A 23,494-nucleotide genomic window follows, 5' to 3' on the forward strand; every position below is an offset into this window, starting at 1 on the left:
GAGGCCCACCCCACGCGCAGTTTTGCTCTGTAACTCCGAGCCACGCCTCGAGGGAGCCTCCTCATGTCTCCTTGCTGTTCTCTGCTCTGATCATTCGTCTGCTGTGATTATACAGGCTCTCATTTCCACAGGGAGCCAGGAAACGGAGAAAACGGAGGCCTGGGAGGAGGCACAGGTTTTATGAAGCTTTGAAAATGAAGTTCCAGTTCCTGTATGACAAGCTGTAGCCCCCAGAAATGAGGGCCAGACAGGGGCCTCTTTGGAGCTGGGCGGGCCACCTTCAGGCCTGCAAACCCAAACTCACCTCATTGGGGTGCTCCTGGTGGCTACCTCCCCCACCCAAGCCACATTCCTGTTTTTAGCTGCTTAAACTAAGGGCTAAGTTGCTGAATAAAGTAAGGCGGGCCCAGGAAAGCGTATCTGGGTTTTGGTTTCTTTAAAATCACATAACCAAAATTAGAGGCTCTGGCTGTCACCTGTGCATTGCAACTCATCCGAGGCCTCATCCAGAGACCCCAAGTTCACATGCGCTTTACAGAGCTTGTTACCTGGAGGTAACATAAATCACTTTGCCCAGCTCAGCCTAGAGGCATTGACCTGAAAATGAGGTAACCTGAAATCTGGCCAGGAATAAAGAATCTGAAGCCCCAAATGGAGTAACATTGTCTCCAAACTGCAGTCAGTCAGTCAGTCAGTCAATACTCCTTTAGTGGGCATTTGTTACCTAGCCCTGTTAGGTGCTAGGAGAATTATTTTACAAAGGTCATTTATTCTTTTTTGTGTGCGTGAGGAGGACTAGCCTGAGCTAACATCCGATGCCAATCCTCCTCTTTTTGCTGAGGAAGATTGGCCCTGGGCTAACATCTGTGCCCATCTTCCTCTACTTTATATGGGACGCCGCCACAGTATGGCTTAACCAGTGATGCGTCGGTGCGCCCCCGGGATCCGAACCTGCAAACCCCAGGCTGCCCAAGTGGAGCGCGCGCACTTAACCGCTGTGCCACCCGGCCAGCCCCAAGGTCATTTATTCTTATACCTTATATTTACTATACACCTTGTGTTAGGCAATGTTTCAAAATAATTTTCTTTTTTTTAAAATCATAAAAGTAGGGGGCCAGCCCGGTGACGCAAGCAGTTAAGTGCGTGGGCTCCGCTATGGCCTCCCGGGGTTGGCCAGTTCGGATCCTGGGCGCGCACTGACACACTGCTTGTCAGGCCATGCTGTGGCAGCGTCCCATAAAAAGTGGAGGAAGAGGGGCACGGATGTTAGCCCAGGGCCAGTCTTCCTCAGCAAAAAGAGGAGGATTGGCATGGATGTTAACTCAGGGCTGATCTTCCTCACAAAAAAATAAATAAATAAAATAAAATCATAAAAGTAACATATTCACTGTAGAAAAACTTAGAAAAAAGTTAAATGAAAAAAACAAAACCCAAAATCATCCAGCAATTCCACCTCTCTGAGCTATCCACTGTCAATGTTTCAATGTGTGTCCTTTCAGACTTCTTCCCATACAAGGCTTGCTTGCACACCCAAGCATGCACACATATGCAAGTGGTTTTACAAAAATGGGATCACACTGAAGATGCTATTTTGTACCCTACTTCTTTTGCTTAACAAAACATGAGGAGTATTCAGTGTCGACCACTATGGATATAACATGATCCTTTCTGAGAGCCCCACAGTACTGTATTGTATTGATGCACTAGAATTTAACCACTTAGTGATGATAGATGGGTGTTTTGAATTTTCTAGCATTATTAACAACTCTTACAAAAATCTTTTCTCACTTACCTGATTATTTTCTTAGGATAAATTTCTAGAAGTTGGAAGGCTGGGTGAAAGGCCAGGTATGTGTGCTTTGGAAAGGTATTATAACAATCTATGCTCCTGCCAGCATTTCCCCACATCCATTTCTATCCATCAGATAGCGGGAAAAAATGACATCTAATTGTTTGACTCGCATGAATGAGTACTATATAAGGCTGAGTGTCTCCCCCAGTTTTATCGGCCATTTGTATGTCTTCCTTTGTAAAACTGTCTGCTCTTGACCTTTGTCTATTTTTCTAGTGAGTTGTCTCTTTTTGTGTGTGTGAGGAAGATCAGCCCTGAGCTAACATCCGTTGCCAATCCTCTTTTTGCTGAGGAAGACTGACCCTGGGCTAACATCTGTGCCCATCTTCCTCTACTCTCTATGGGACATCACCACAGCATGGCTTGATAAGCAGTGCACAGGTCTGTGCCCGGGATCTGAACCTGTGAACCCCGGGCCGCTGAAGCAGAGCACGCAAACTTAACTACTACGCCACCAGGCCGGCACCGGAGTTGTCTCTTTTTAATGATTTGAAAATGTTCATATATCATGGATATTTGCTCTTTCTAATATATTTGCAAATATGTGCCCCATTTTGTTATTTTTCTTTTAATTTGTTCAGGAAAAAGAATGACATAGTGATTAAGAGCTACCATGTCCTAGCCTTGTAACTTGCGGCAAGTTTTACCTCTCTCAGCCACAGTTTTCTCATCTACAAAATGTGGCTAACAATTATACCGAACTTATGGGGTTGTTGCAAGAGAATTCCCACAGAATTGACAGCTCAGTGCCTGGCACTTAGTATTAGCTAGTACATGTTATTCACAGTGTGTTTTTGAGTCTTGTTTTGAAAATGCAAATTTGTTCCAATGCACTGGATATATTAGGACACAATTTGAGCATAATATGAATTTTGTGTTTACTTGTGCATGAGAGAAACACTAGAAAATGCAGAAAACCATATCCAGCTGAAATGAGCCACATAGGAATACACAAAATGCACATACGCACACCCCAAACATCCACCAGCTTCGTCGGGTTTCTCCATGTGTTATGAACCATAACCATCCACATCGGGGTCAGAATTTTCCATCTGACTTCAGGGAGCCCTCCTTCCATCACTTCACAATAACTCACAAGCTGTAACCTTCCAATGCCCACTTCCACAAGCAAACCTCAGGTCTTTTTCAAGATAAAGTGCCATATAGGGCCGGCCCCGTGGCTTAGGGGTTAAGCGCGCGCGCTCCGCTGCTGGCGGCCCGGGGTTCAGAGCCCAGGCGCACACCGACGCACCGCTTCTCCAGCCATGCTGGGGCCGCGTCCCACATGCAGCAACTAGAAGGATGTGCAGCTGTGACATACGACTATCTACTGGGGCTTTGGGGGAAAAAATAAATAAATAAATAATTTAAAAAAAAAAGATAAAGTGCCATATCTATGTGGTATTTATATATTTCTTAGCCACTTAACATCTGTAAAACTGTGTTTTATTAGGTTCCTATCTTGTTTTTTGCTTTAATGTCTTTTTATTTATTTATTTCCTCTATCTTTTTTGTCACCTCTGAAGTTTTTGAGTGTTGTGACCCTAGTCCCATTTTCCCCATAAGCCCTGTGGTTTTTATTGCATGATTTTGCATGATTTTTAGGAATGCATATGTTGCATTATAGCACAACTAACTGTACACAAATCTTAACATTGTGTAGTGAAATTACATGGTTTTTGTGTTACACTTTAAAAGTCTCTCATCTCCAAGATTATAAGGCTATTCACGGAAACCTTCCTCGTTTAGTTTTGTTCATTTATCTTCCACATTAGATCTGCCCAACAAACTTAAGAACATAGAAACAAGCATGGTGTGTGATGTGTGTAGGCCACTGGGAATGAGACAGACCACAACCAGAGGGGGAGAGGGAGGTAAACACAAAATCTAATTCCCAGCAAGTATCCTTCTTGAGCAACAAGTATCCTGCTTTCAAGCTGATGATCCTATCTCCCTTCCTAGGATTTTTCTAATAATTAAAAAAATCTTAAAATAATAAAAAACATCAAATGGAGACCAGTATCAAACCTGAGGTTCAATAATGAGATAACTTTTCATTTCTCCACCATTCTGCTATTTGTAACCACTACTGCTTTCTCAGGACCTAAAATATCAGTTACCTCCATTCAAGTCACCAAGAGGAGCAGTTAAGGAGCTGGGGCTGTCAACCACACCCTTCAACACAGAAGCCCTGAAATGCAAGCAATAACATAAAAACCACAGGGAGAGGTATAACAGCCAAATTGGTGTCTAAAATCACTCCACTCAAACACCAGGGGGCACCTCCATTCGGTAAGCTGGAGCACAGGGACAGCATCGTGCACTTCAAGGGGATTCTGGGTCACCTTCCTGGGGAAAGGGAATCTGGAGGAGGTGCCAAATGACACAGGATGGCAAACTAGTGACTCAGGCATTCTCTATTTTAAGTGAGAGATGAGTGAGCTCCTTTTACTGGCAAAGAAACCGCAAAGGAAAATTGGGTGGGGGTTCTCAAATGCTTGTGTTCCATAACATACACAAATGTGTCATACGTTCCTTTGCATATATCAAATATTACATAATAAAATAAAACGTAAAAATTAAGAGAAAAAGAAAGCACAAAGAGAAGCCAAAGTCATTCTCAAATGGTCCTCGGTCTGATCTGGCCCCACCTGCCCAGGCTGGGTGTCAGGGGCAGCCTTAGAGGGCCCCAACTTGGCTGGCCAGTCCTGGCTTCTCTGGTCAACACAGCAGGGGACCAGAGCCAGCTCTCAGAGCTTCAATCAGGAGAGTGATCTTCAGCACCACCTTCAATTGCTCTTTCTTCTTCTTTCCTCTGCTGTAAGTTCACTATGAATTTCTGGCAGGACTCCTTCCCTGGTATCACTGAGTTATCTCTTTGCTCTACTTCCACACTCTGCCTTGATTTCAACCACAGCCTCCTACCCACTGACAATCTTCTCTGAGTATCTTGTTGGTCCAACAGTCTTTCAAATCAAATGAAATTTCTTAAACATGAGCTTCAAAGCTTCCTACCAACTGCTCCCTCCTACTCCAAGGGATTTCACTTCCCAGCCATCTTAGCTCATCATCCACTCCAGAAAAAGACCCACTCCCTTTTTGGCACATACCTTTGGGAGGGTGGGGATCTTTCTCTCAAGGCAGTTGCCATGGCTCACCTTTTCTGCTTCTTACCACCTTCTTCTTTTCTGAATTTCACATTTCCATTTCAAAACGACTTAAAATTACTTTCACCAAGGACTCTTTTTCACCTCAAATCTAGCCATCTTTTAGCTCCTGAACCCAATTGTGATTTATTTGTTAAGAAAAATTATCCAAAACTTGAAAACACAGCAAAAATACTAGAGCACTGTCTAACTTGCCTACCTAACGGTCATCTGATGCTCTATGGAAACATAAATTTGTGTGACTTTCTATTTACTACTGATAGGCCCACATTCTGTAAAGTTAGATGCTCACTTGCAAAAAACTGATAAGTTGCAAATAATTTCTGTCTGGTAAAAAACATACCTCAAAGGCTTTGTTTTTATTGCCCTGTAGGAATTAACCAGTTTTGCATCTAAATTTGCAATCTTATTCCCTGAATTTTTTTCCTATTATGTATCAGTTTCTTGCATTCTTCTTGGATCCAGCTTTGTCATTCTGCTGGTTTTCTCATTAATAATGTTAAAAATCTTTGACATATGCTGATGATATAGAAGAGTATGTTTTTAACTTTTTAAAGATTTTATTTTGCCATATTACATACAATAAGTTTTATCTTTAAATGTTTTTCTTACTTCTTGTGCTCCACAAGTTCATGGACAAAATCTTCCATTCCCCTGTACCTCTCCAAGTACTAAGCACTCTGGTAGTTAAAAAACCTGGTATCATGGGGCCGGCCGGGTGGTGTAGCCGTTAAGTGCACGCACTCCGCTTCAGCTGCCTGTGGATCACGGGCGTGGACCGACACACGGCTTGTGAAGCCATGCTCTGGCGGTGTCCCACATATAAAGTAGAGGAAGATGGGCACAGATGTTAGCCCAGGGCCAATCTTCATCAGCAAAAAGAGGAGGATTGGCAAAGGATGTTAGTTCAGGGCTAATCTTCCTCATCAAAACAACAACAACAACAACAACAACAAACAAACAAAGCTGGCATCGATTCACTGAAATGAGTCCAAAGCAACTTTTATGCAATCTATAAAAATGGCAATCATGGTTTCTGAACCAAAACTGGAAGGGACACATCACCTCACAATGGGACAAGATATTTTTGAAACTTAGATTATCCTGGAAAATCTGGACAAATCTATGCAATTCCTGCAAAGCTTCCACTTTTGTAAAGTAGGCATACAAATGCAAAAGGATTTAAATGTGTTGAGCAGCCACTGTGTGCTGGCCCACAGGGATGGTAAAATACCTCTTGACCTCAAGGAGTTAGTAAAGTGACACAATACCATCTGTGGTGACTGTCACAGCAGACAAGGAGGACATGGGGAACATGATAAAATTATTGACTCCAGCAGGTCAAGCAGCTTCCTAAGAGAGCTGGACTAAAGGCTGATTGGGACACAAGATGCTTTCTAGGCTCAGGGAATCTCATAAGCCAAGACTTGGAGGCACAGAGCTGCATGGTGGGCCGCTGCAGAGAATGGGTGACTGGCAGGGCACCAGGCTGGGCTGGTAGTCAGGGCCAAATCACGAAGGGTTCTGCAGCTCATGGTAGTGAATTTGGTCTTTCTCCTTATTAAAGAAGGAAAACCATAGCAAGTCATCCAGTAATGCTCTAGGAAGGGGGGGGCCCTCCAGTTCAGCAGCTGCTCACTCTAGTTTGTACAGGGGGGCTGCTGGCCTGCCCAGAGCCCCATAACTCCATGAACTCATTAAGAATCATTCTGAGCAAAAACTTAGGCTAAATTCTGACTTGAGAGTAGAATATCAGAATAGCTGAAACAAAAACTCCAATAACATCATCAACTGATGAAAAGAATCTTCTGAAAATCTGTTAAAGAAAAGTTCTGGTTATGTATGAGGCTCTAAAAAATGATCAGCAGCAAGAAACAGTCCATGTTTAGGACTGTGTGAAGGAAATATGGCAAAGAATCATACTAAGGGAGAAAAGCAGGATGTCAAAAAGCTAAATCAAGAACTAACTGGAAGGCCAAACAGAATGGGAATTCCCAAATTTAAATTCAAAGAGAACTAGGTGAAGAACTGGCTATGGAATCAGCAAGACTGGACTATGAATCTAGAAATGTAATGGCTGTGTTGCCTCTGGAAAACTAATGAATCTCCCTGAGACTCAGTTTCTTTACTTGTAAATATGGGAATAATCCAAGCTCTGTATATATATTAATATATAGGAATATGTCCAGCACATAATAAAATGTATTTGATTCTTTCATAGCTTTTTTTTTTTCCTCCCCAAAGTCCCAGTACATGGTTGTACATCCTACTTGTAAGTCCTTCTAGTTCTTCTATGTGAGCTGCTGCCACAGCATGGCAACTGACAGATGGGTGGTGTGGTTCCGTGACTGGGAAGCGAACCCAGGCTGCTGAAGCAGTAAGAGTGCCAAACTTTAACCAGTAGGCCATCAGGACTGGCTCTCATAGCTTTGTTTTTTTTTTAACATAACAAATTTGAAAAGGGGAACATCTCCAGGTTTGAGTCCAATTTAACCTTTGAATAAAAGCCAATGGTCACACTATTGATGTTTAAAAGCAAACACAACTCACTGACAAAGCTAAAAAACTTATTTTATAATTAGAAATCATATTTATATTTTATTTAAAGGTACAGAAGGCAGTTATGACTGAAATTAAATTCATTTCATACAGAGTCTACTGGACAACATAATTATAGCTACCACTGATATCTACTTAGTACACTTTACATCAATCCTGAGACCAGTATTGTTATTCTACTTTACAAGTGAGAAAAAGAGGGTTTAAAGGAATTAAATAGCTTGCCCAACCCGCCCCACATAAGCTACACAGGGGCTAAGCCCAGAGATGAATTTAGATCTGTATTTAGGTTTGTCTGAGTTTCTCCTCTATGCACACCATTTTCCCCTACAAAACAAACATTTCTTGGATTTTATGTTTATGCTCATCACAACTTGGAAGAAAGATGCGAGACAGACCTGGAGTGATGATAAAGTAAGGAGAATTTGGGGGTGTGTGTGGAGGGGGGCACTTATGTAATCCATCTCATTACTTCCAACATTAAGTTCAATGCTAGTGGAAGAAAATTAATCTCAGGGTAAGCACTCATGTAACTGACTCATCAGGGGAATAGGGGAGAGATATTTTTGCCTGGCTGTTTGTATTTTGCTAGTATACCTTCCTACCCAAATTATTAAATTATTCTCCAAATGAGACCTTCTGCCTTGACAAGATGCTCCTTTCTAGAACAGTCTCTCTCTCTTTTTTAAAATAAAGAACAAATCAATAAAGACACATCCCTTAAGACAGGCATTCAAGAAACATTAACTGAGCCTACTATGTGCCAGATACAAAATTAAATGCCTTCAAGAGGCACATGTTCTGGTGGAGAAATCCTGTATAAACATCTGCCAGGGCCGGGTGCTAAGTGTTAGGATAAAAAGAAATGCACAATGCAAGAGGGACCTGCTGGGATATGTTCCATAAAATCTTTTGTTGTTGTTGATTTTTACTGCTATTTATTATTTATCTCATGCCTGTGTGTGAGTATATGGTATATTTATATAGAAAGTTTAAACGTGATTTTTTATTGGAAAAGAACTTCATTAGCACTGTTACCCAGTTGTTTTCGCTTTTAACACCTTACTAGCACTTTCATAGCACTATTGTGTTACATAATCTTCAAATCACCCTGTGAGGTAGCTGTCTCAAGTACTCTTTTATTTTTTTGCAGGGGAAGATTCACCCTAAGCTAACATCTGTTGCCAATCTTCCTCCTTTTTTCTTCCTCCTCGCCCCCCAAAGTCCCAGTACATAGTTGTGTATAGTTGTTAGTTCTTCTGGTTCTTCCAAGTGAGCCGCCGCCACAGCGTGGCTATTGAGAGACCAGTGGTGTGGTTCCGCGTCCCAGGACGGAACCCGGGCCACCGAAGCAGAGCGTGCTAAACTTTAACCGTTAGGCCATCAGGGCTGGCTCTCAAGTAGTCTTTTAAATGAGTTAATATGTGTATTATTAACAGTGCCTGGCACACAATAAGTGCTTGGAAAGTGGTGCTGGTGGTGGTTGTTACACAGGAAGAAACAAGTTCAAGTCCAAAGAAGGGGTGACTTGCACGCCGTCTCAGGCAGGTGGGTAAGCGAGTAGCAGACTGAGGTAGGAACCTTCTTCTCTCTCTTCCAAGCCCTGTGCTCTTTTCGGAAGCACCTTGTTTCAGGAGTCGCCCCAACAACCACACTGGGGTGCTTCTTCTCAGGAGTCCCTCACTGTGGCTGGGCTCGAGAACGCTGCAGTCAACAACCAAATGCCACACTACAAGTCCCCACCCATGCAAGAGCCCCACTCTGTGTCCCAGCCAGAGAAGCCAGGCCTCCTATCCTTACCTAACACCAAATTAGAGGCATCAGATTGTTGGCACCCCACGTCTGAAAGGCTGCCCATCTTGCTCCATTTATTACTTTGAAATGCCTGCTCTTAGAAAGAGGTCAAGACTAGACTCTGAGAACAACAATTAAGAAGAAAAAACCCAAGCCAATTAGCAGTAATAACAATAAAAATAGTATAGTAATTGTTAACATCTACTGAGCTCTTATTGTATCTCAGCAATTATGTTAAGCACTTTGCACAGATTTCCTCATTTAATCTCCACAACACTTTGAGGTAGATGCCGTTATCACCTCCACTTCACAGGCAAGGAAAATGAGGCACAGAGAAGTTAAGTAACTTGTCCAACATCACCCGGTGGAGCTGGGATTTGAAGTCAAGCTCTCAGCCCCCACACTGTACAGATGCTTTAGTTCTATTATTGTATGGATGTCACCAAACAGAGCCTGGCATCGGGCAGATGCTCAGTAAGTGCCTCATTCAAGAATGAGAGTGAACGCCCTGAGCTCAGAGCTCAGGAAGGAAAGGTGTGTCATCCCAGGTCTTCCTGTATTTCCTGGCTCTTCATCTGCTCTCGCCCCACACCGTACTATTCTCTCTTTCACTCTCCTGGAACAAGAGACTGAAAGTTGAACAAGACACCGAGAGCGAGACTCCAAGGAACCGATCCTGCACGATCTTGTTCCGTAAGAGGGCTTCGCCTTTCACAATGCCCAGTGACCGAGTGTCAACAAAGTCTGGCACAAGCCACTTCACCTGAATTGTCCTCCTTCTGGGGGCAGAGTCTCCATAGCAGGGGATCTCAACCTTTTTCAGCCCTTAAACCATTCAGGCAAAAATGAAAGACCCCAACAACCCATCATTCTATCCATTCACTCATTACTACACCCTCAAATCTCTCTAAGACTAAGGACAAAAATAATACTAGCAAAGCAGCTTATTAAATCACACTACAACCATCCACCCAGCACCGGCATATGCCGTGTACTAATAGCGCTGGGAGCTGGAGAATCCTGAGTGCCTTGCATGGGACCCGGCACAGAGTGAGGACTCCAAAGTGTCGGTTCCCTTCCCACTCCCCAATCTCACAAGAAAGACAGAGAGATCCAACCAACTCCACCAACTGTGACAAGTGCGAGAACAGAAAAGTGCCTCACAAAGAGCGGGCTGTCAGAGAGTAGAGAAAGGACTGATCCATCCTGGTAGGCAGTGAAAGCTGAGCCTAGAGGACGAAGAGAGCTTTACAGGTTAGAGGAAGGGAAGGGTATTGAAGGCAAAGGAAACAGTCTGAGCAAAACCACAGCACCAGGAAATGTCCTGTAAGTTGCTGAAGTGGAGAGGGTGTGGAACAGAGTGGAGAGGTGGAGCTGCTTATAGTTAAGTTGTAAAAGGCCTTGACGGCACCACATGGCACCAGGCTTTTATTTCAGAGGCAAGGAGAGGCACAGAAAACATGGGACATTTGCCACTTTTATTTTGTCTGTCCATCATCTGACCCGACCCTCCATCGGCACCCTGATCTTCCTTCTGGAGAATCCCCTTGGTGGGCGGTAAGGCTTCCTGCCAGTCGGCTCTGATTAACGCATGCTCTCACTAGGAACGTGACTCTTGTAGGAATGACCCAGGAAAGCAGGGACAAGGCAGAGATCACCATGGCAGGGTCCTAATCCAGTTGCCCCTGGGCTATCCTCAGCTGTGCCCTGCTGCTGAGCCTCCCTTTGTTCTGGCCAATTTTCCAAGTCTGGCTCTCCAGCTTTTCTGGGCAGTCAGTGCACCAAGCTTCCACAAACTCCTTTTCTGTTTGAGCTAGCCAGAGGCAGTTTCTGCTGCTTATCACCAAGACTCCTGACCAATACAGAACACACTGAAGCAGGAGAGGGACTTGATCAATAGTGCTTGAGAAAGATAACAACAGTTATCAAGAGTGTAGTCTGCAAATCACCACATACCAGAGCACCAGTGGCAGGGGTCAAGCCTTTTAAAAGGGCTGTTTGCTCAGCTTGGAACTCAGCTCCTCTCTCCTTCCACCTCTTTACCCTTAAGACCTCAGCTTACAGGTACCTTTGCAAGAAGCCATTTCTGATCCTGCCTCTCCACTAGTTAGGTGCCTCTCCTGGATGCCATCCTAGACCTTCCAGATTCAGATCTTTGGGGGTGTACCCTGGTGGGTTTTTTAGGCACATTAAAGTTTGAGAACCTCTGTCCTATACTGTACTCTGGCCACACTGAATGACGTGTTCCCAGAACATGCCAAATTATTCCCAACTTTGGTCCAATTCTGTCAAAATGAACACCCAGCCCCTTCTTCTCCTTTCTAAAACCTGCTCACTCATCCTTCACAACTCAGTTCAAATACCAAAGTCCCTGTGAAGACTTTCCTAATTCTCTTCCTTACCGCTCCAAAACCTTGGAGTCTGTCCCTCTATTATGGCCTCTGTAGCATTTTGCTTTGTATTATGACTAGTTGCTTAGATGTCAGCTCCTTGACAGTTGGGACTGATTCATTCATCTCTAACACCCCAAAGAGTCTAGCACTGTGCTGGGAATATAGTGGATACTCATTCATGCCGAACTGGATGGAACAAATTTCAAAAATTAAATTAAAAATTTAAAAAACAACTTCTGACCAGAGCAGGGGCTCCTAGACAGGCCTCCAGAGTCAGGGCATCTCCCACCTCATTCCCACAGGGCAGGGAAGAATGTAGGATGCCAACTCAGAAGGCCCAAGTTCAATTTCTGACTCCACTTCATCCGCATGGGAAATCTCAGGCAAACCATTTTCTCTCTCTGTCTCAGTGTCTTCACCTGCAAAATGGGAATAAAAATCAAGTATCTACCTCACAGCACTGTTAGGAAGACAAATATATCAGAAGGACTTTTGTAAAATGTCAGGCCTCATAGGAATGTTCACACTTAGGAAGAAGCATTATTTCCTCTTGCTGCTGTGGGATGGTGAGGGCTTGAGCCGTACAGACACCAGTTTAACAAGGCAGTTCCCCACTTGATTCAGCAGCCGGAATTTCACCACTGTTCTTCTAAACTAGACCCTGAACCCAACAGACTAGTTCCACAAGGCCAAATGCAGAAGCCAGATTATAAAGGACATTTAGACACATATTCATTAGCAATTCCAAAAGCCTGAGAGATGCAGAAAGAGCTCTGTTTTCCAGTTTCTCATGGTTTAGGATTAGTTTCTAAATAGAGGTTCCCCAGGGAGCCTTACCTTGAGGTCCAGCTCTGGGATCCTGCTACTTTTTAAAAAATTCCATCATGTCAACAAAGTTTAACCCTTGCATCTTGTGGTCCAGAAATGGAACACTTTACCCTGCACTCTGTGACTGTTCCTCTGTGTCCTGCCCACCACACCTACAAACGCCCTTTCAAAAGGAAAAAATAAACATTCTAAAACTGTATTCTAAAAAAAGGCCCCTTGGTCCTAAAAGTCAACTTGCAAACTGAAGTTCCTCATTCATTCTCAGAATCAAAAGAGAATGTTAGTTCCTGCCCTCTTCCTTATACATGCTTTAGCTCAATTCTTACAGCACCTGTGATGGAGATAACCCCAGTCGCCACCTTACAGCACAAACTGAAGCTGAGAGAAGTGCTGCGGGACCCAGGGGAAGTCACTTTAAGTGCCCAGCACAGAGCAGACGCTTCTTGATAAACACAGTGACTGAATGTATACCTGAGCAGAGGACCCTGGGTCCTCTAGCTTCAGCCCACCATACCACCTTGTGTTCACGACTTAGAAGCCTGCTTACATCAGACAGGGATGTGGCAGTGGGTAGAGGAAAAGTACATGGGTTTTGGGGTTAGACTCATCTGGTTTGAGGTCACCATTCGTCCACTTACTAGTTGTGTGATCCGGGCTTCAGTTTCTTCACACTAAAGAACTGGCGAAAGCATTAAAAGCAAAAGCGTATACGAGACAATGTATGTAGGTGAGGGGTCACATACACTGTGTGAGGGCAGGGACCTTGCTTATTACCCCGCCAGCGCTGTACCCAGAGCCCAGCACAAAATAGGCCCCATATAAAGGTCTCAACTGCAGGTCTGACCAGACACAGTGCTGGGCACGTAGCGGGTGCTGCCCACACAGTGATTTCAAAACCTAGAGAATCCAGGTTTTTCAGAGACAGTCAACAACTAATAAAGAACAAGACGAGTCATGTTTACCTAGAGACCATCGATGCCCCTCAGGATAAATGACTATATGTCTGCAGAGGATCAAGATGAAATGGCCCCTATTCATTATCAAATACATGCATGTAAGGAGAATTAAACACAACGGAAAACCGCTATCACAAATCGAGGTCCAACTCTGCCCAGGAAATAATTACAGAAAGCCCACCCAACTATTTCAGAAAAATCTGACTGATTTTAAAGAGTTAAAAGGAAATTTTTGTGGAAAATGAGGCTATTCATAACAAAAGGGCATTTCCTAACATGTCTGCAGATTTTGGCGAGAAGTGGTCTTAAGAGAATTACAGTGAAAGGAAGCAACTTCCAGAACACCATTTATAGTGATGGAAAGCCCCAAGAAGTTTTATGTAAGGGTGCACTGAAATTTCAGGACAGCAAGGGCTGCCACCATGAAACTGAATGAAAGAGAACTCAGACAGAGCAGAGACCCAACAAAACAATGTAATATGAGAGACCATCTTTCAAGTCCCCCAAAGCAGAGGGCTGAAAATAAGGAACTGCTGTATTTTAAGGAGCAATTTTAAAAGTAAAGAGAGTGAGCAAACCAGATAAAGGATCATTCCAAGAAACCAAAAGTGGCAGAAGCGTGAGATGACTGCAACCACCAGGGTGCTGGGCAAGCAAAGGGACCATGTGAGGCACAGGAAGGGATCGTTCAGAAAGTTGGTTGCTACCCACTGACTGTCCAGTGGTCGTGAGTACAGAAAAGTCAAGTGAGGAATCAGGAGGCCAGGACAGAGGGGTCTGTGTATGTGTGTGGGAGGGCTAGGGTGGCGTCAGCCCTAAACGGGCTTACATGCAGCAAGGAGATAGGCAGAATAAGGAAACCAGAGTTCCAGACTCTGGCCAGAAGCTGAGGGGAAACAGGCCCTCTCCTACACACTGGGGGGGTGTAAACTGGTACACCCACCGTGGAGAGCAGTCTGACAGAATCTCTCAAAACCACAAATGCACACAGAGCCAGAGACAGTGTTAGTTCTGCCACTTCCTTTTATATGTTTTATCTCATTGGATTCTTGCAGCATCTATGGTATAGATATCACCACCTCCACTTTGACCCAGCAATCCCACTTCGTCATTTTTCCTGCACCTGCACCTCTGTGAAACGATGAATTTACAAAGCTATTCACTACAGCATTGTTTTTAATAGTAAGACTGGAAACACCCTCAAATGTCCATTAAAAATGGGGCTAGCCTGGTGGCATAGCGGTTAAGTTTGCGCGCTCCGCTTCAGCAGCCTGGGGTTCGCAGGTTTGGATCCCAGGCACAGACCTACGCAGCACTTCTGAAGCCATGCTGTGGCAGGCGTCTCACATATAAAGTAGAGGACGATGGGCACGGATGTTAGCCCAGGGCCAATCTTCCTCACAAAAAAAAAAGAAAAAGAAAGAAAGAAAAAAGGGACTGGATGAATGAATTACAGCACAGCTATACAATGGAAAACCATGCAGCAGTGAAAAAGACTGGAAAGGTCTCTAAGATATATTGCTAAGTGAAAAAAAGGTCAAGGTGCAGAATAATAAAGCTTATAGCAAGCTACTTATGTGTGAAAAAATAAAAAGGAGCAAAAATGAAAATCCATACTTATTTGCTTATATCTGCATTAAGTAAGTTTTGAAGGAGGTAAAAGAAACTAAAAAATTAATTACTCGTGAGGAGGTGGGGGTTGTGGGCCCTAAGCAGATGATGGACAGGACTGGGAGCAAGCCTTTTCACAGTACTCTTTAATATTTTTTATTTTTCCATATGAATGCATTACCTTTTTGAAAAAATAAAAATATTTTCCAAGTAGTAAGTCCCAATCACCACAGTAATTTTTAGCATTGGAAAAGTTTTAAAAATGAAAGGGCTACAGCTGGCAGTGTGTAAGAGCTGTAACCCAGCTCTTGACTTGAAGAGTCCTCTTTGGGAAAGGCAGACTAACGAACTAACTCCGAAGTGACCTGCTCATACGTGTTCGGAGCAACAGTACTTATGTTAATGAAAAACCACAAATGATGCAAACGTTCCACGGACATGCCAGTGTCTGCCTATTCAGATAGATTATGCTGCATTATGTGGCTATTGCCCCTCAACTATTTCAACATATAGCAACCTGTGAATGAAAATGTTGTAACAATTTGTGTGCATATTAATAAAGTTCAGACAAGAATTCAGCGGGATATAGACAACTTAATATTCAGGAAGTGCTATTTGAATAAAGTTGCTTAAGAACTCCCTTTTTTAATTACAAAATTGAGGAGAGAAAAGATCTAGTAGAGACAGAAGCAAAAATACACTTTTTTTTTTTTTTTTGGTGAGGAAGATCAGCCCTGAGCTAACATCCATGCTAATCCTCATCTTTTTGCTGAGGAAGACCAGCTCTGAGCTAACATCCATTGCCAATCTTCCTCCTTTTTTTTCCCCCAAAGCCCCCCAGTAGATAGTTGTACGTCATAGTTGCACATCCTTCTAGTTGCTGTATGTGGGACACGGCCTCAGCATGGCCAGAGAAGCGGTGCGTCGGTGCGCGCCCGGGATCCGAACCCGGGCTGCCAGTAGCGGAGCGCGCGCACTTAACCACCAACCACGGGGCTGGCCCCCAAAAAATATACTTTTTTCAAAATGCCAAGAAACAAGCTGAGTACTCATACTCATTCTCAAATGACAGAAAAGACTGTTCAGGGGCCGGCCCCGTGGCGTAGCGGTTAAGTGCGAGCGCTCCACTGCTGGTGGCCCAGGTTCGGATCCTGGGCGCGCACCAATGCACCACTTGTCAGGCCATGCTGTGGCGGTGTCCCACATGAAGTGGAGGAAGATCGGCCAGATGTTAGCTCAGGGTCAGTCTTCCTCAGCAAAAAGAGGAGGATCGGCATGGATGTTAGCTCAGGGCTGATCCTCCTCACTAAAAAAAAAAAAAAAAAAAAAAAGACTGTTCAATGAGAGGCAGGCAGCACTCAAGACCAGAGGCCAAGGCCTGGGTGTGGATGTGAACAATGTTTGTCAAGGGCGAGGCCAAACAGACGCAGGAAGGAGGAGAAACCCAAACAGACCGGTTCGGTGGTCTGAGCAGCCCCAGGAAAACATGTCCCAGGAAATGGAACTAGATGATAGATGAGATCAGGAGCTAAAAACAGGTGGAAAATAAGCTGTGAGCAACAGTAGCTCTTTTAACCCAAACATCAGCAACAGTGATATACATTCAAGTGTCAAAACAAAGCTTATGTCTTGAAAAAGGTAGACACAGGTAAAAAGTAGATCTGTGCTTCACTTCTCTGAGCAGTTCTTCCAAAGTATGACTCACTGGAGAAATGTGAAGTGGGTTTCTATCCCTTCGCCTCCCCTCCACGCCCAGTGGTGTGCTGGCCACACCCTCCCAGCACTCACCCCTGGCTCACCGGGTTGGCCACTCCAAACTTCTCAGTGATGTGGACACCCAGGATGGGAGCCCACCCAACACACTGAACCTGAAGTGCCTTCCTTTCCTCATTAGACACACCTTTACAGAGAGGCTCTTCAGTGCCAGGCAGTGTCAGGGGACTCTGCCAAAGACGGAACTGTCTGTCTGCAGGGAGAAGGCAGCAGAGGCCCAAGACAGTGCCACCAAAAGGCTCAGGAACTGGAAGCTCCTCTGCAGGCTGGGGTGTAAGGTGGGCTGCCAGCAGGAGGACTGCATGAATGCAGGTATATGACAGAGCGAGCCTTCCAGAGCCCACCAAGTAGGGACAGTGACTGACAGCTCAGTCACATAAGTGTACACCGTCATGGAATTCAGAACAACACCAAGGATAAAGACAAGATCCTACAAGCTTCCAGAGGAGAAAACAGGTCACACACAAAGGATCAAGAATCAAAATGGTATCAGATTTCTCAACTACTAGAAGCTAGAAGACAATTAGGCAATGCCTTTGAAATTCTGATATAAAATTATGTCCAACCTAAAATTCTAAACTCATCCAAACTGTCAAATTGGAGTGAGGTTAGAAAAAAGATATTTTTAGACAGGCAAGGCCCCTCAAAATTTACTTCCAAGGTACTCTTTTTCAGGAAGCTACTGGAGGATGTGCTCTATTAACAAGGGAGTGAAAAACCAAGAACTAGGAAACAGGGGCATCAACACCACCCCCCAGGGGGATGGTTAAGGGCAGTCCCAGGATAAGTGCAGGAAAGCAGACCTGGACAACCATCACATGGGGCAAAAAGAGGGAGGGCTCCAGGAGAGACATCAACAAGAGGGATGAAAGGAACTGACCGCCATATTGAGAGCTTCTGTCACAAGATTTAGGGCAGGATTAGTTATGGGAACACTGAAAGTAAGCAAGTGAATAAACAGGGCTACTATAAGCCCTAGGAAAATACAAACAGCAACAAAAAATGTAGGGGATCTACCCAAGAGAAATGAAAACATATGTCCACACAAAAATCTGTACATAAAGGTTCATAGCAGCTTCATTCTTAATATAGCCAAAAAGCGGAAACAACCTAAATGTCCATCAACTAATGAATGGATAAACTAAACATGGTATATCCATACAAGGGAACACTATGCTGCAACATGGATGAACCTCAACAACATTACGCTAAATGAAGGAAGCCACATATTGTATGATTCCATTATATGAAACGTCCAGAGTAGGCAAATCTGGACAAACCTGTAAAGACAGACAGTAAATTAGCTCATGGAAAAGTTTCTTCGACCTTCTCCAAAGAGAACAGCTACCTCTATTTGCCGATCACCCACTCACTCCTAATTCCTTTCTGGTTTATCTAGCCTTGGAACCCTTCATCTGACTGCTCTGTCAAAGGGAGACACCTCCTAATTGCCAAATCCCATGACTCCTTTCATGCCTTGTCACCCTGGCTGTCCTCTGCAGCATTGTCTCCATCATCCACTAACCGCTCCTCCAAAAGCTTACCTCCCCTTAGTTTATTACACTACCCTCACCTGATCTGACCTCCTGGTTCTATCTTCTCCTCTCACCTCTATCCTCAACTCATCAACAGTGACTACTCCTCAATTTCCATCCCCAGTTTTGACCTTCTCCTGAGTATCTGCCTCCCGTTTCCTACTGGAGGGATCCTTCCCACCCCAGCACTTCAATTTCAGCCCATTTAAGACAAATTTTCATCATCTCCCCAAACCAGCTCTTCATGCTGGCTTCTGAACTTTCCTAATGCCCCAGGATCAAAGCCTTGATAGGATCTCAGAATTCCACCTCTGCTCTGCCTTCAGGGCCAAGTCTTCACTGAGATCACGTCCTGTCACGTCCAGCATCTTGCACAATGGCCACTTCCTATCCAAATCCCATCACTCTTAGTATCATTATCTCACACCCATACAGCTGCAGTTCCCTAATTGGTCTTCCTGCCTCTAATCTCCCTTGCCCATCACCACAGTTGAATTTTCTTAAAGCCCATGATTAATGTGTCATCACCCTACTTGAAAATCTTCAGCAGTTCTCTCCCTACATTCCACAAAACACCTGCAGCTGGTATGAAGACTCCACCATTTGGCTCCAACTCACCTTTCAGACCTTATCTTCTACTGTTTGCTTACACACACCACATACTCCAAGAAATCGCTAGTAATTATTTATTTCTAAGGCAGTTTGATCCTTCTCCTTCCACATGCTGCTTCCGCCACCCATTATTTTGGGTCCAGCAAAAAGGCCACCTCCATGACTATGCCTTTCCTGATGTCAGTGGAAGAAGATTCCACCTCTCTACCCTTTGAGAAGACTGGCTTATCACAGTGCATAAGGCCCTTTCTCATAATACAGATACCTACCACAAAAGAAATGCTCTAGATATTCTATCATAAGAGAACTGGGGGCCTGGGACAACAGAGCCTTCTGCAATGGAACAAAGCCCTAGAGATCAACTAACATGCATGCTCTGTTGGGCTTACAGTATGTTCCTAAAAAAAAAAAAAAAAAAAAAAAAACTTGAGCCAACATTTAAAAATCTGGATATTTCACATAAAAATCCAGACCTGGGCACCTCTTGAAAAAGAGATGCTAACTCCTCTTCCAAGAGGCCTCTCTTGCCTACCGGATCTAAATTAGGCTACCCCAGTCACTCTCTACATCATGGACCATTTTATTTTCTTCATAGTGCCCTGCCAAAAGTGTGTTTATGTTATTTGTTTAGCTTGTGTTTCCTCCAAGAACTTAAGAGAACTTGTCTATCTTGTTCAAAGTTATCCTCAGTACTTTGTCCATCATAGCGGTATTTAGAAGCCACTCACGAGATGTGCTGAATGAGTGAATGGATATGGCTTCCTTGGGTCCATACCCTCCAAGGGCACTAATGGATTGCAGCAGGACAGATGTTGCCAAATGGATTCTTGCCCACCCTGGACCCCCTGGAGGTAGACATGAGCTCTGCAGGTTGTAAGTACCGCCTCCCCACCCCCCCCCCAACATACAAAGGAAGTATATGTATTCATACCCAGGGTCCTTTCTTCCTCACCTGAATGGCTCCTTTTTGCACACTGGCTGGCCACTCCTGATCTAACCCAACCCCAAGGGCTGTGTCTAACACAATTTAAAACCCTGCCTGACCTGCTGTATTCCACAGGCATTCCACAAATATTTAGTTCTAGGTGCAAAAAATACAGCATGAACAAAACAAAGGCCCTGGCCTGCATGGAACTGACGTTCTGGAGGGGGAATGGATGCGGAAGTATTCAAGGATATTTGTATCTGCAGACCACTGGCCTTCAGCTTTCCCTACCCTTCTTGTCCTCCAAGGCCCATGTCAGGGCCACCTCCTCAATGTGGCCTTCCTGGTAAGCCAGCCTTTACCAAGCTCCCTCAGTGCGGACTTGCACTTACTGCTCTGAGCAATTGTGAGTTGTTCTACACTTAGCACTACAGTTTTACTGTTATTCATCTCAAACTCCATGAGGCCATAAAATTCTGTCTTTCCTATCTTTCATGTTCCCTACAGCTGAGAAACCACAGCTGGGACTTGAACACTTTTTGACCAATTGAAGACAAGGAGCCACTTTTTCCAAAATCTGATATGGGGACCTGTGAAGCCACTGAATCATTGTGGTAGTTTCCAGAACATACATTTTACTCAGAAATCTATGGGGATAAAGTTAACACTTAACCAGTAGGTAATTTAACATATTGCCAACTAAGACAAATACACACAGATTATGGAACGGGAATGCACAATGCACAAGAATTTCTTTGTGTGAGCTTGCTGGTAGGCAGCTTTGGACATACTTTCTACTGGCTGTGTAACCTTGGGTAAGTTAACGAACCGCCTTGGGCCTCAGTTTCAGGACCTATGAGAGTTGTATAATATAATGGTGGTTCTCAACCCTAGGATTGAAAACATGAATGTGCATGAGTGCTTAACACAGTGCCTGGCACATAAGTGCTCAAAACATATTAGCTGCCCTTGTTAAGTTCCAAGAACCTTCCTCTTCCATTTGTTAATACATCTCTGTATTTAGGAGCACTTAGTGGAAAAGTCTGTGGTTAGACTTGGGGCTTCAATTAAGGGTCTTACCACACTGCCCAGATGACCAAAAAGGGTAAGCAATGACAGGCCAAGGGGTGAAATGTTACAGAAGCAAAATGGGAAAATGGAACCCTTTTCAATTAGCTGCTGCCATTTATCTCTTCCTCAAGAAGAGAATCTTCCACTACCTTCCTTTCTTCATCTGTACAATGAGGTGTAGCCATCATATCTGGCTGCAACGCTGTAGTGAGATCCTGGACATAAAAGCACTTTGTAAACTCAAGAGCACAATGCACCTGAGTTACTGCTTAACAGCATGGGTTCTGGACAATCTAAGATGAGTGACCTTAGACAAGTTAACATCTTCTAGCCTCAGTCTCCTGTAAAATAGGAGCAATAAGAATATCCATCTCATGGGATTGTAGTGAGGAATAAGTGAAACAACAGAAAGTATCTCGGCCTAGAATATCAGAAGAGCCCGACTATTTACAGTTATTATTATGATTACTAACCTATTCATTGGACTCCTCACCCCCAGGGGTCAAGTGAAAGCCTGATGTAGCCACACCAACACTAGCCCAGGAACTGGGCTCTGCAACCAGCTGGGTGACCTTGGGCAAGTCGCTGACCCTCTCCAAACTTTGGGTTCCCATGGTGACAAAATGAGAGCATTGGAAGAGAGGATCCCTGAGCTCCTTCTAGCTCTTCCACTCCGCTGTTAAGGTCGCCAGAACAAAGGCCACCCGCTCCCCAGCCTGTCCTCGAGGGGCCACAACTCGAAATTCCTGCTGCTCGACTCCCTTTGTAGCGCGACAGCAGGAGCGCCCGGGTCTCCATCCCGGAGACATGCGTCCACACTCCGCTGCCACCGCTCGCTTCAGCAGTAACTTGCTTCTACAGCCCCTCGCTGCCCAAAGTTTCCCCGAGCACCGGGAGACGCAGCCATAGGTCAACCGCAGGAAGACCAGGGGTGGGAGCGCGGAGCCTGAGGCCATGGTCCCGGGAATCCCAAAGCTGCCCCGCGCCCGGGCGAGGAGTGACAGGTGCGACGCGGGACGGCGGGGCAGCGGGACCTCGGGCGGCGCGAGGGGGGCGGCGGCCCGGCGCTCTCCTCAGGCCGCTCCCGCTGGGCCCCCGCGACGCCTCCGACTCCGCGCTCCGGCCCCACGACTCTTGCTCCGCTTCCAGACACGCGGCGCCCGGAGCGGATCCCACGGCCTGCGGAGCGGAGCTGCCGGGCGGGGGCCCAAACCCGCAGCGCGGGGACAGGTTGGGGACCGCCCGGGCGACCGCATGTGCTGGTTCTTCCCGCGCGAGCCGGGGCCGCCGGGGGGGGGGGGGGCGCACGCGCACCCGCGCGCGCCGCCGTAACCCCTTCCTCCCCGCGCGCCCCCGCACTCCCACCCACCCACCCACTCCTCACCGTCGATGTCCCCCAGGGTCAGCTCGTCGCCCAGCTCCGTGAGCGTCTCCATGGTCTCCAGACCGCCCAGCTCGCCGCTCTCGTCCATCGCCCGGCTCGGCGCGGAGGCCCCCCTGCCGTCCCGCTCAGGGAGACGCGGGGGCGGTGCCGCCGCCACAGCCCATGACACCCGACAGCCCCTGCCCGGTACCGCCTCACCGGCTGGTGCCAGCCGCCGCCATGTTTGCGCCGCGCGGGAGGGGGCGGGGCGGGATTCCCCCGCCCCCACCCGCGCCCTCTGCGGCCCCGCCCCCAGGCCGCGCGCCCCCTTGTTTGTTGTCAATGGGACCAGGGTCGCCGTGGCCAATCGGCGCGCGAAGCGGCGCGTGGGGTGATGGCGCGTCATCGATCAGCAGCTCAGATTTGCATAGCGAGGCCCCGCCCCTCGCGGCCTAGTAGCGACAGCAAGGAGAACCCTCTAGGTCCTCAGCCCAACCTCCTTCTCCTAACTTAAAGGAGCCGCTCCGTTTTCCGTTGGGTCTGCTCCACAAGCTACCCCCTCCACCGGCCAGGGGTTGAAGGGTTAATACGCTTCACCCCCGCCCCCTGGTCGCCCCCGGAGCAAGTTGTAAGCACATTACATCATGTTCCCAGCGGCCCCCCCCCACCCCCGCCTGCCCGCCAGGGAGAGCGGGTAGGATCAAACCTGGCCACCCCAGTGCTTGAGAGGAGTCGCGTTCCTCCCAAGCCCCTTACAAAGGCGGAAACAGAGGCTCCGCGCTGCCCGCGAACTGTCCAAGTGCGGAGCGCATATTACAACCTCTGCGCCTTTGCACCTGCCGCGACGACGCGCATGCTCCAACGGTTCTCGCCCTGGTGCCTCGGAACCGCCTGCAGACTTTCAAAATAATGCCGCTACCCAGGCCACCACAGGCCTCCTGAGGTGGGGCCCGGGCACGAGCATTTTGATAAAGTTCTGCAGGGACTCTGATGCGCAGCCCACCCGCGGATTCCCATTCCTTCAAGCACCTCACTGCCCCATCTTGCAGCTGTAG

The 23,494-nt window shown here is 46.1% G+C and overlaps 1 protein-coding gene across 1 annotated transcript in view; it reads right to left on the bottom strand.

Moving 5' to 3' along the window:
* SREBF2 (sterol regulatory element binding transcription factor 2) overlaps positions 1–22,671 on the bottom strand; it is a 60,421-nt gene extending 37,750 nt beyond the window's left edge. Inside the window, exon 1 of the mRNA XM_058568239.1 lies at positions 22,461–22,671. Within this exon, the coding sequence (XP_058424222.1) occupies positions 22,461–22,548 (88 nt within the window). The 5' untranslated portion in view covers positions 22,549–22,671. The remainder of the gene's footprint in view (positions 1–22,460) is intronic.
* Positions 22,672–23,494: the final 823 nt, after the last annotated feature.

This window comes from Diceros bicornis, chromosome 25, assembly GCF_020826845.1.
Source record: "Diceros bicornis minor isolate mBicDic1 chromosome 25, mDicBic1.mat.cur, whole genome shotgun sequence".
Lineage (NCBI taxonomy): Eukaryota > Metazoa > Chordata > Mammalia > Perissodactyla > Rhinocerotidae > Diceros > Diceros bicornis.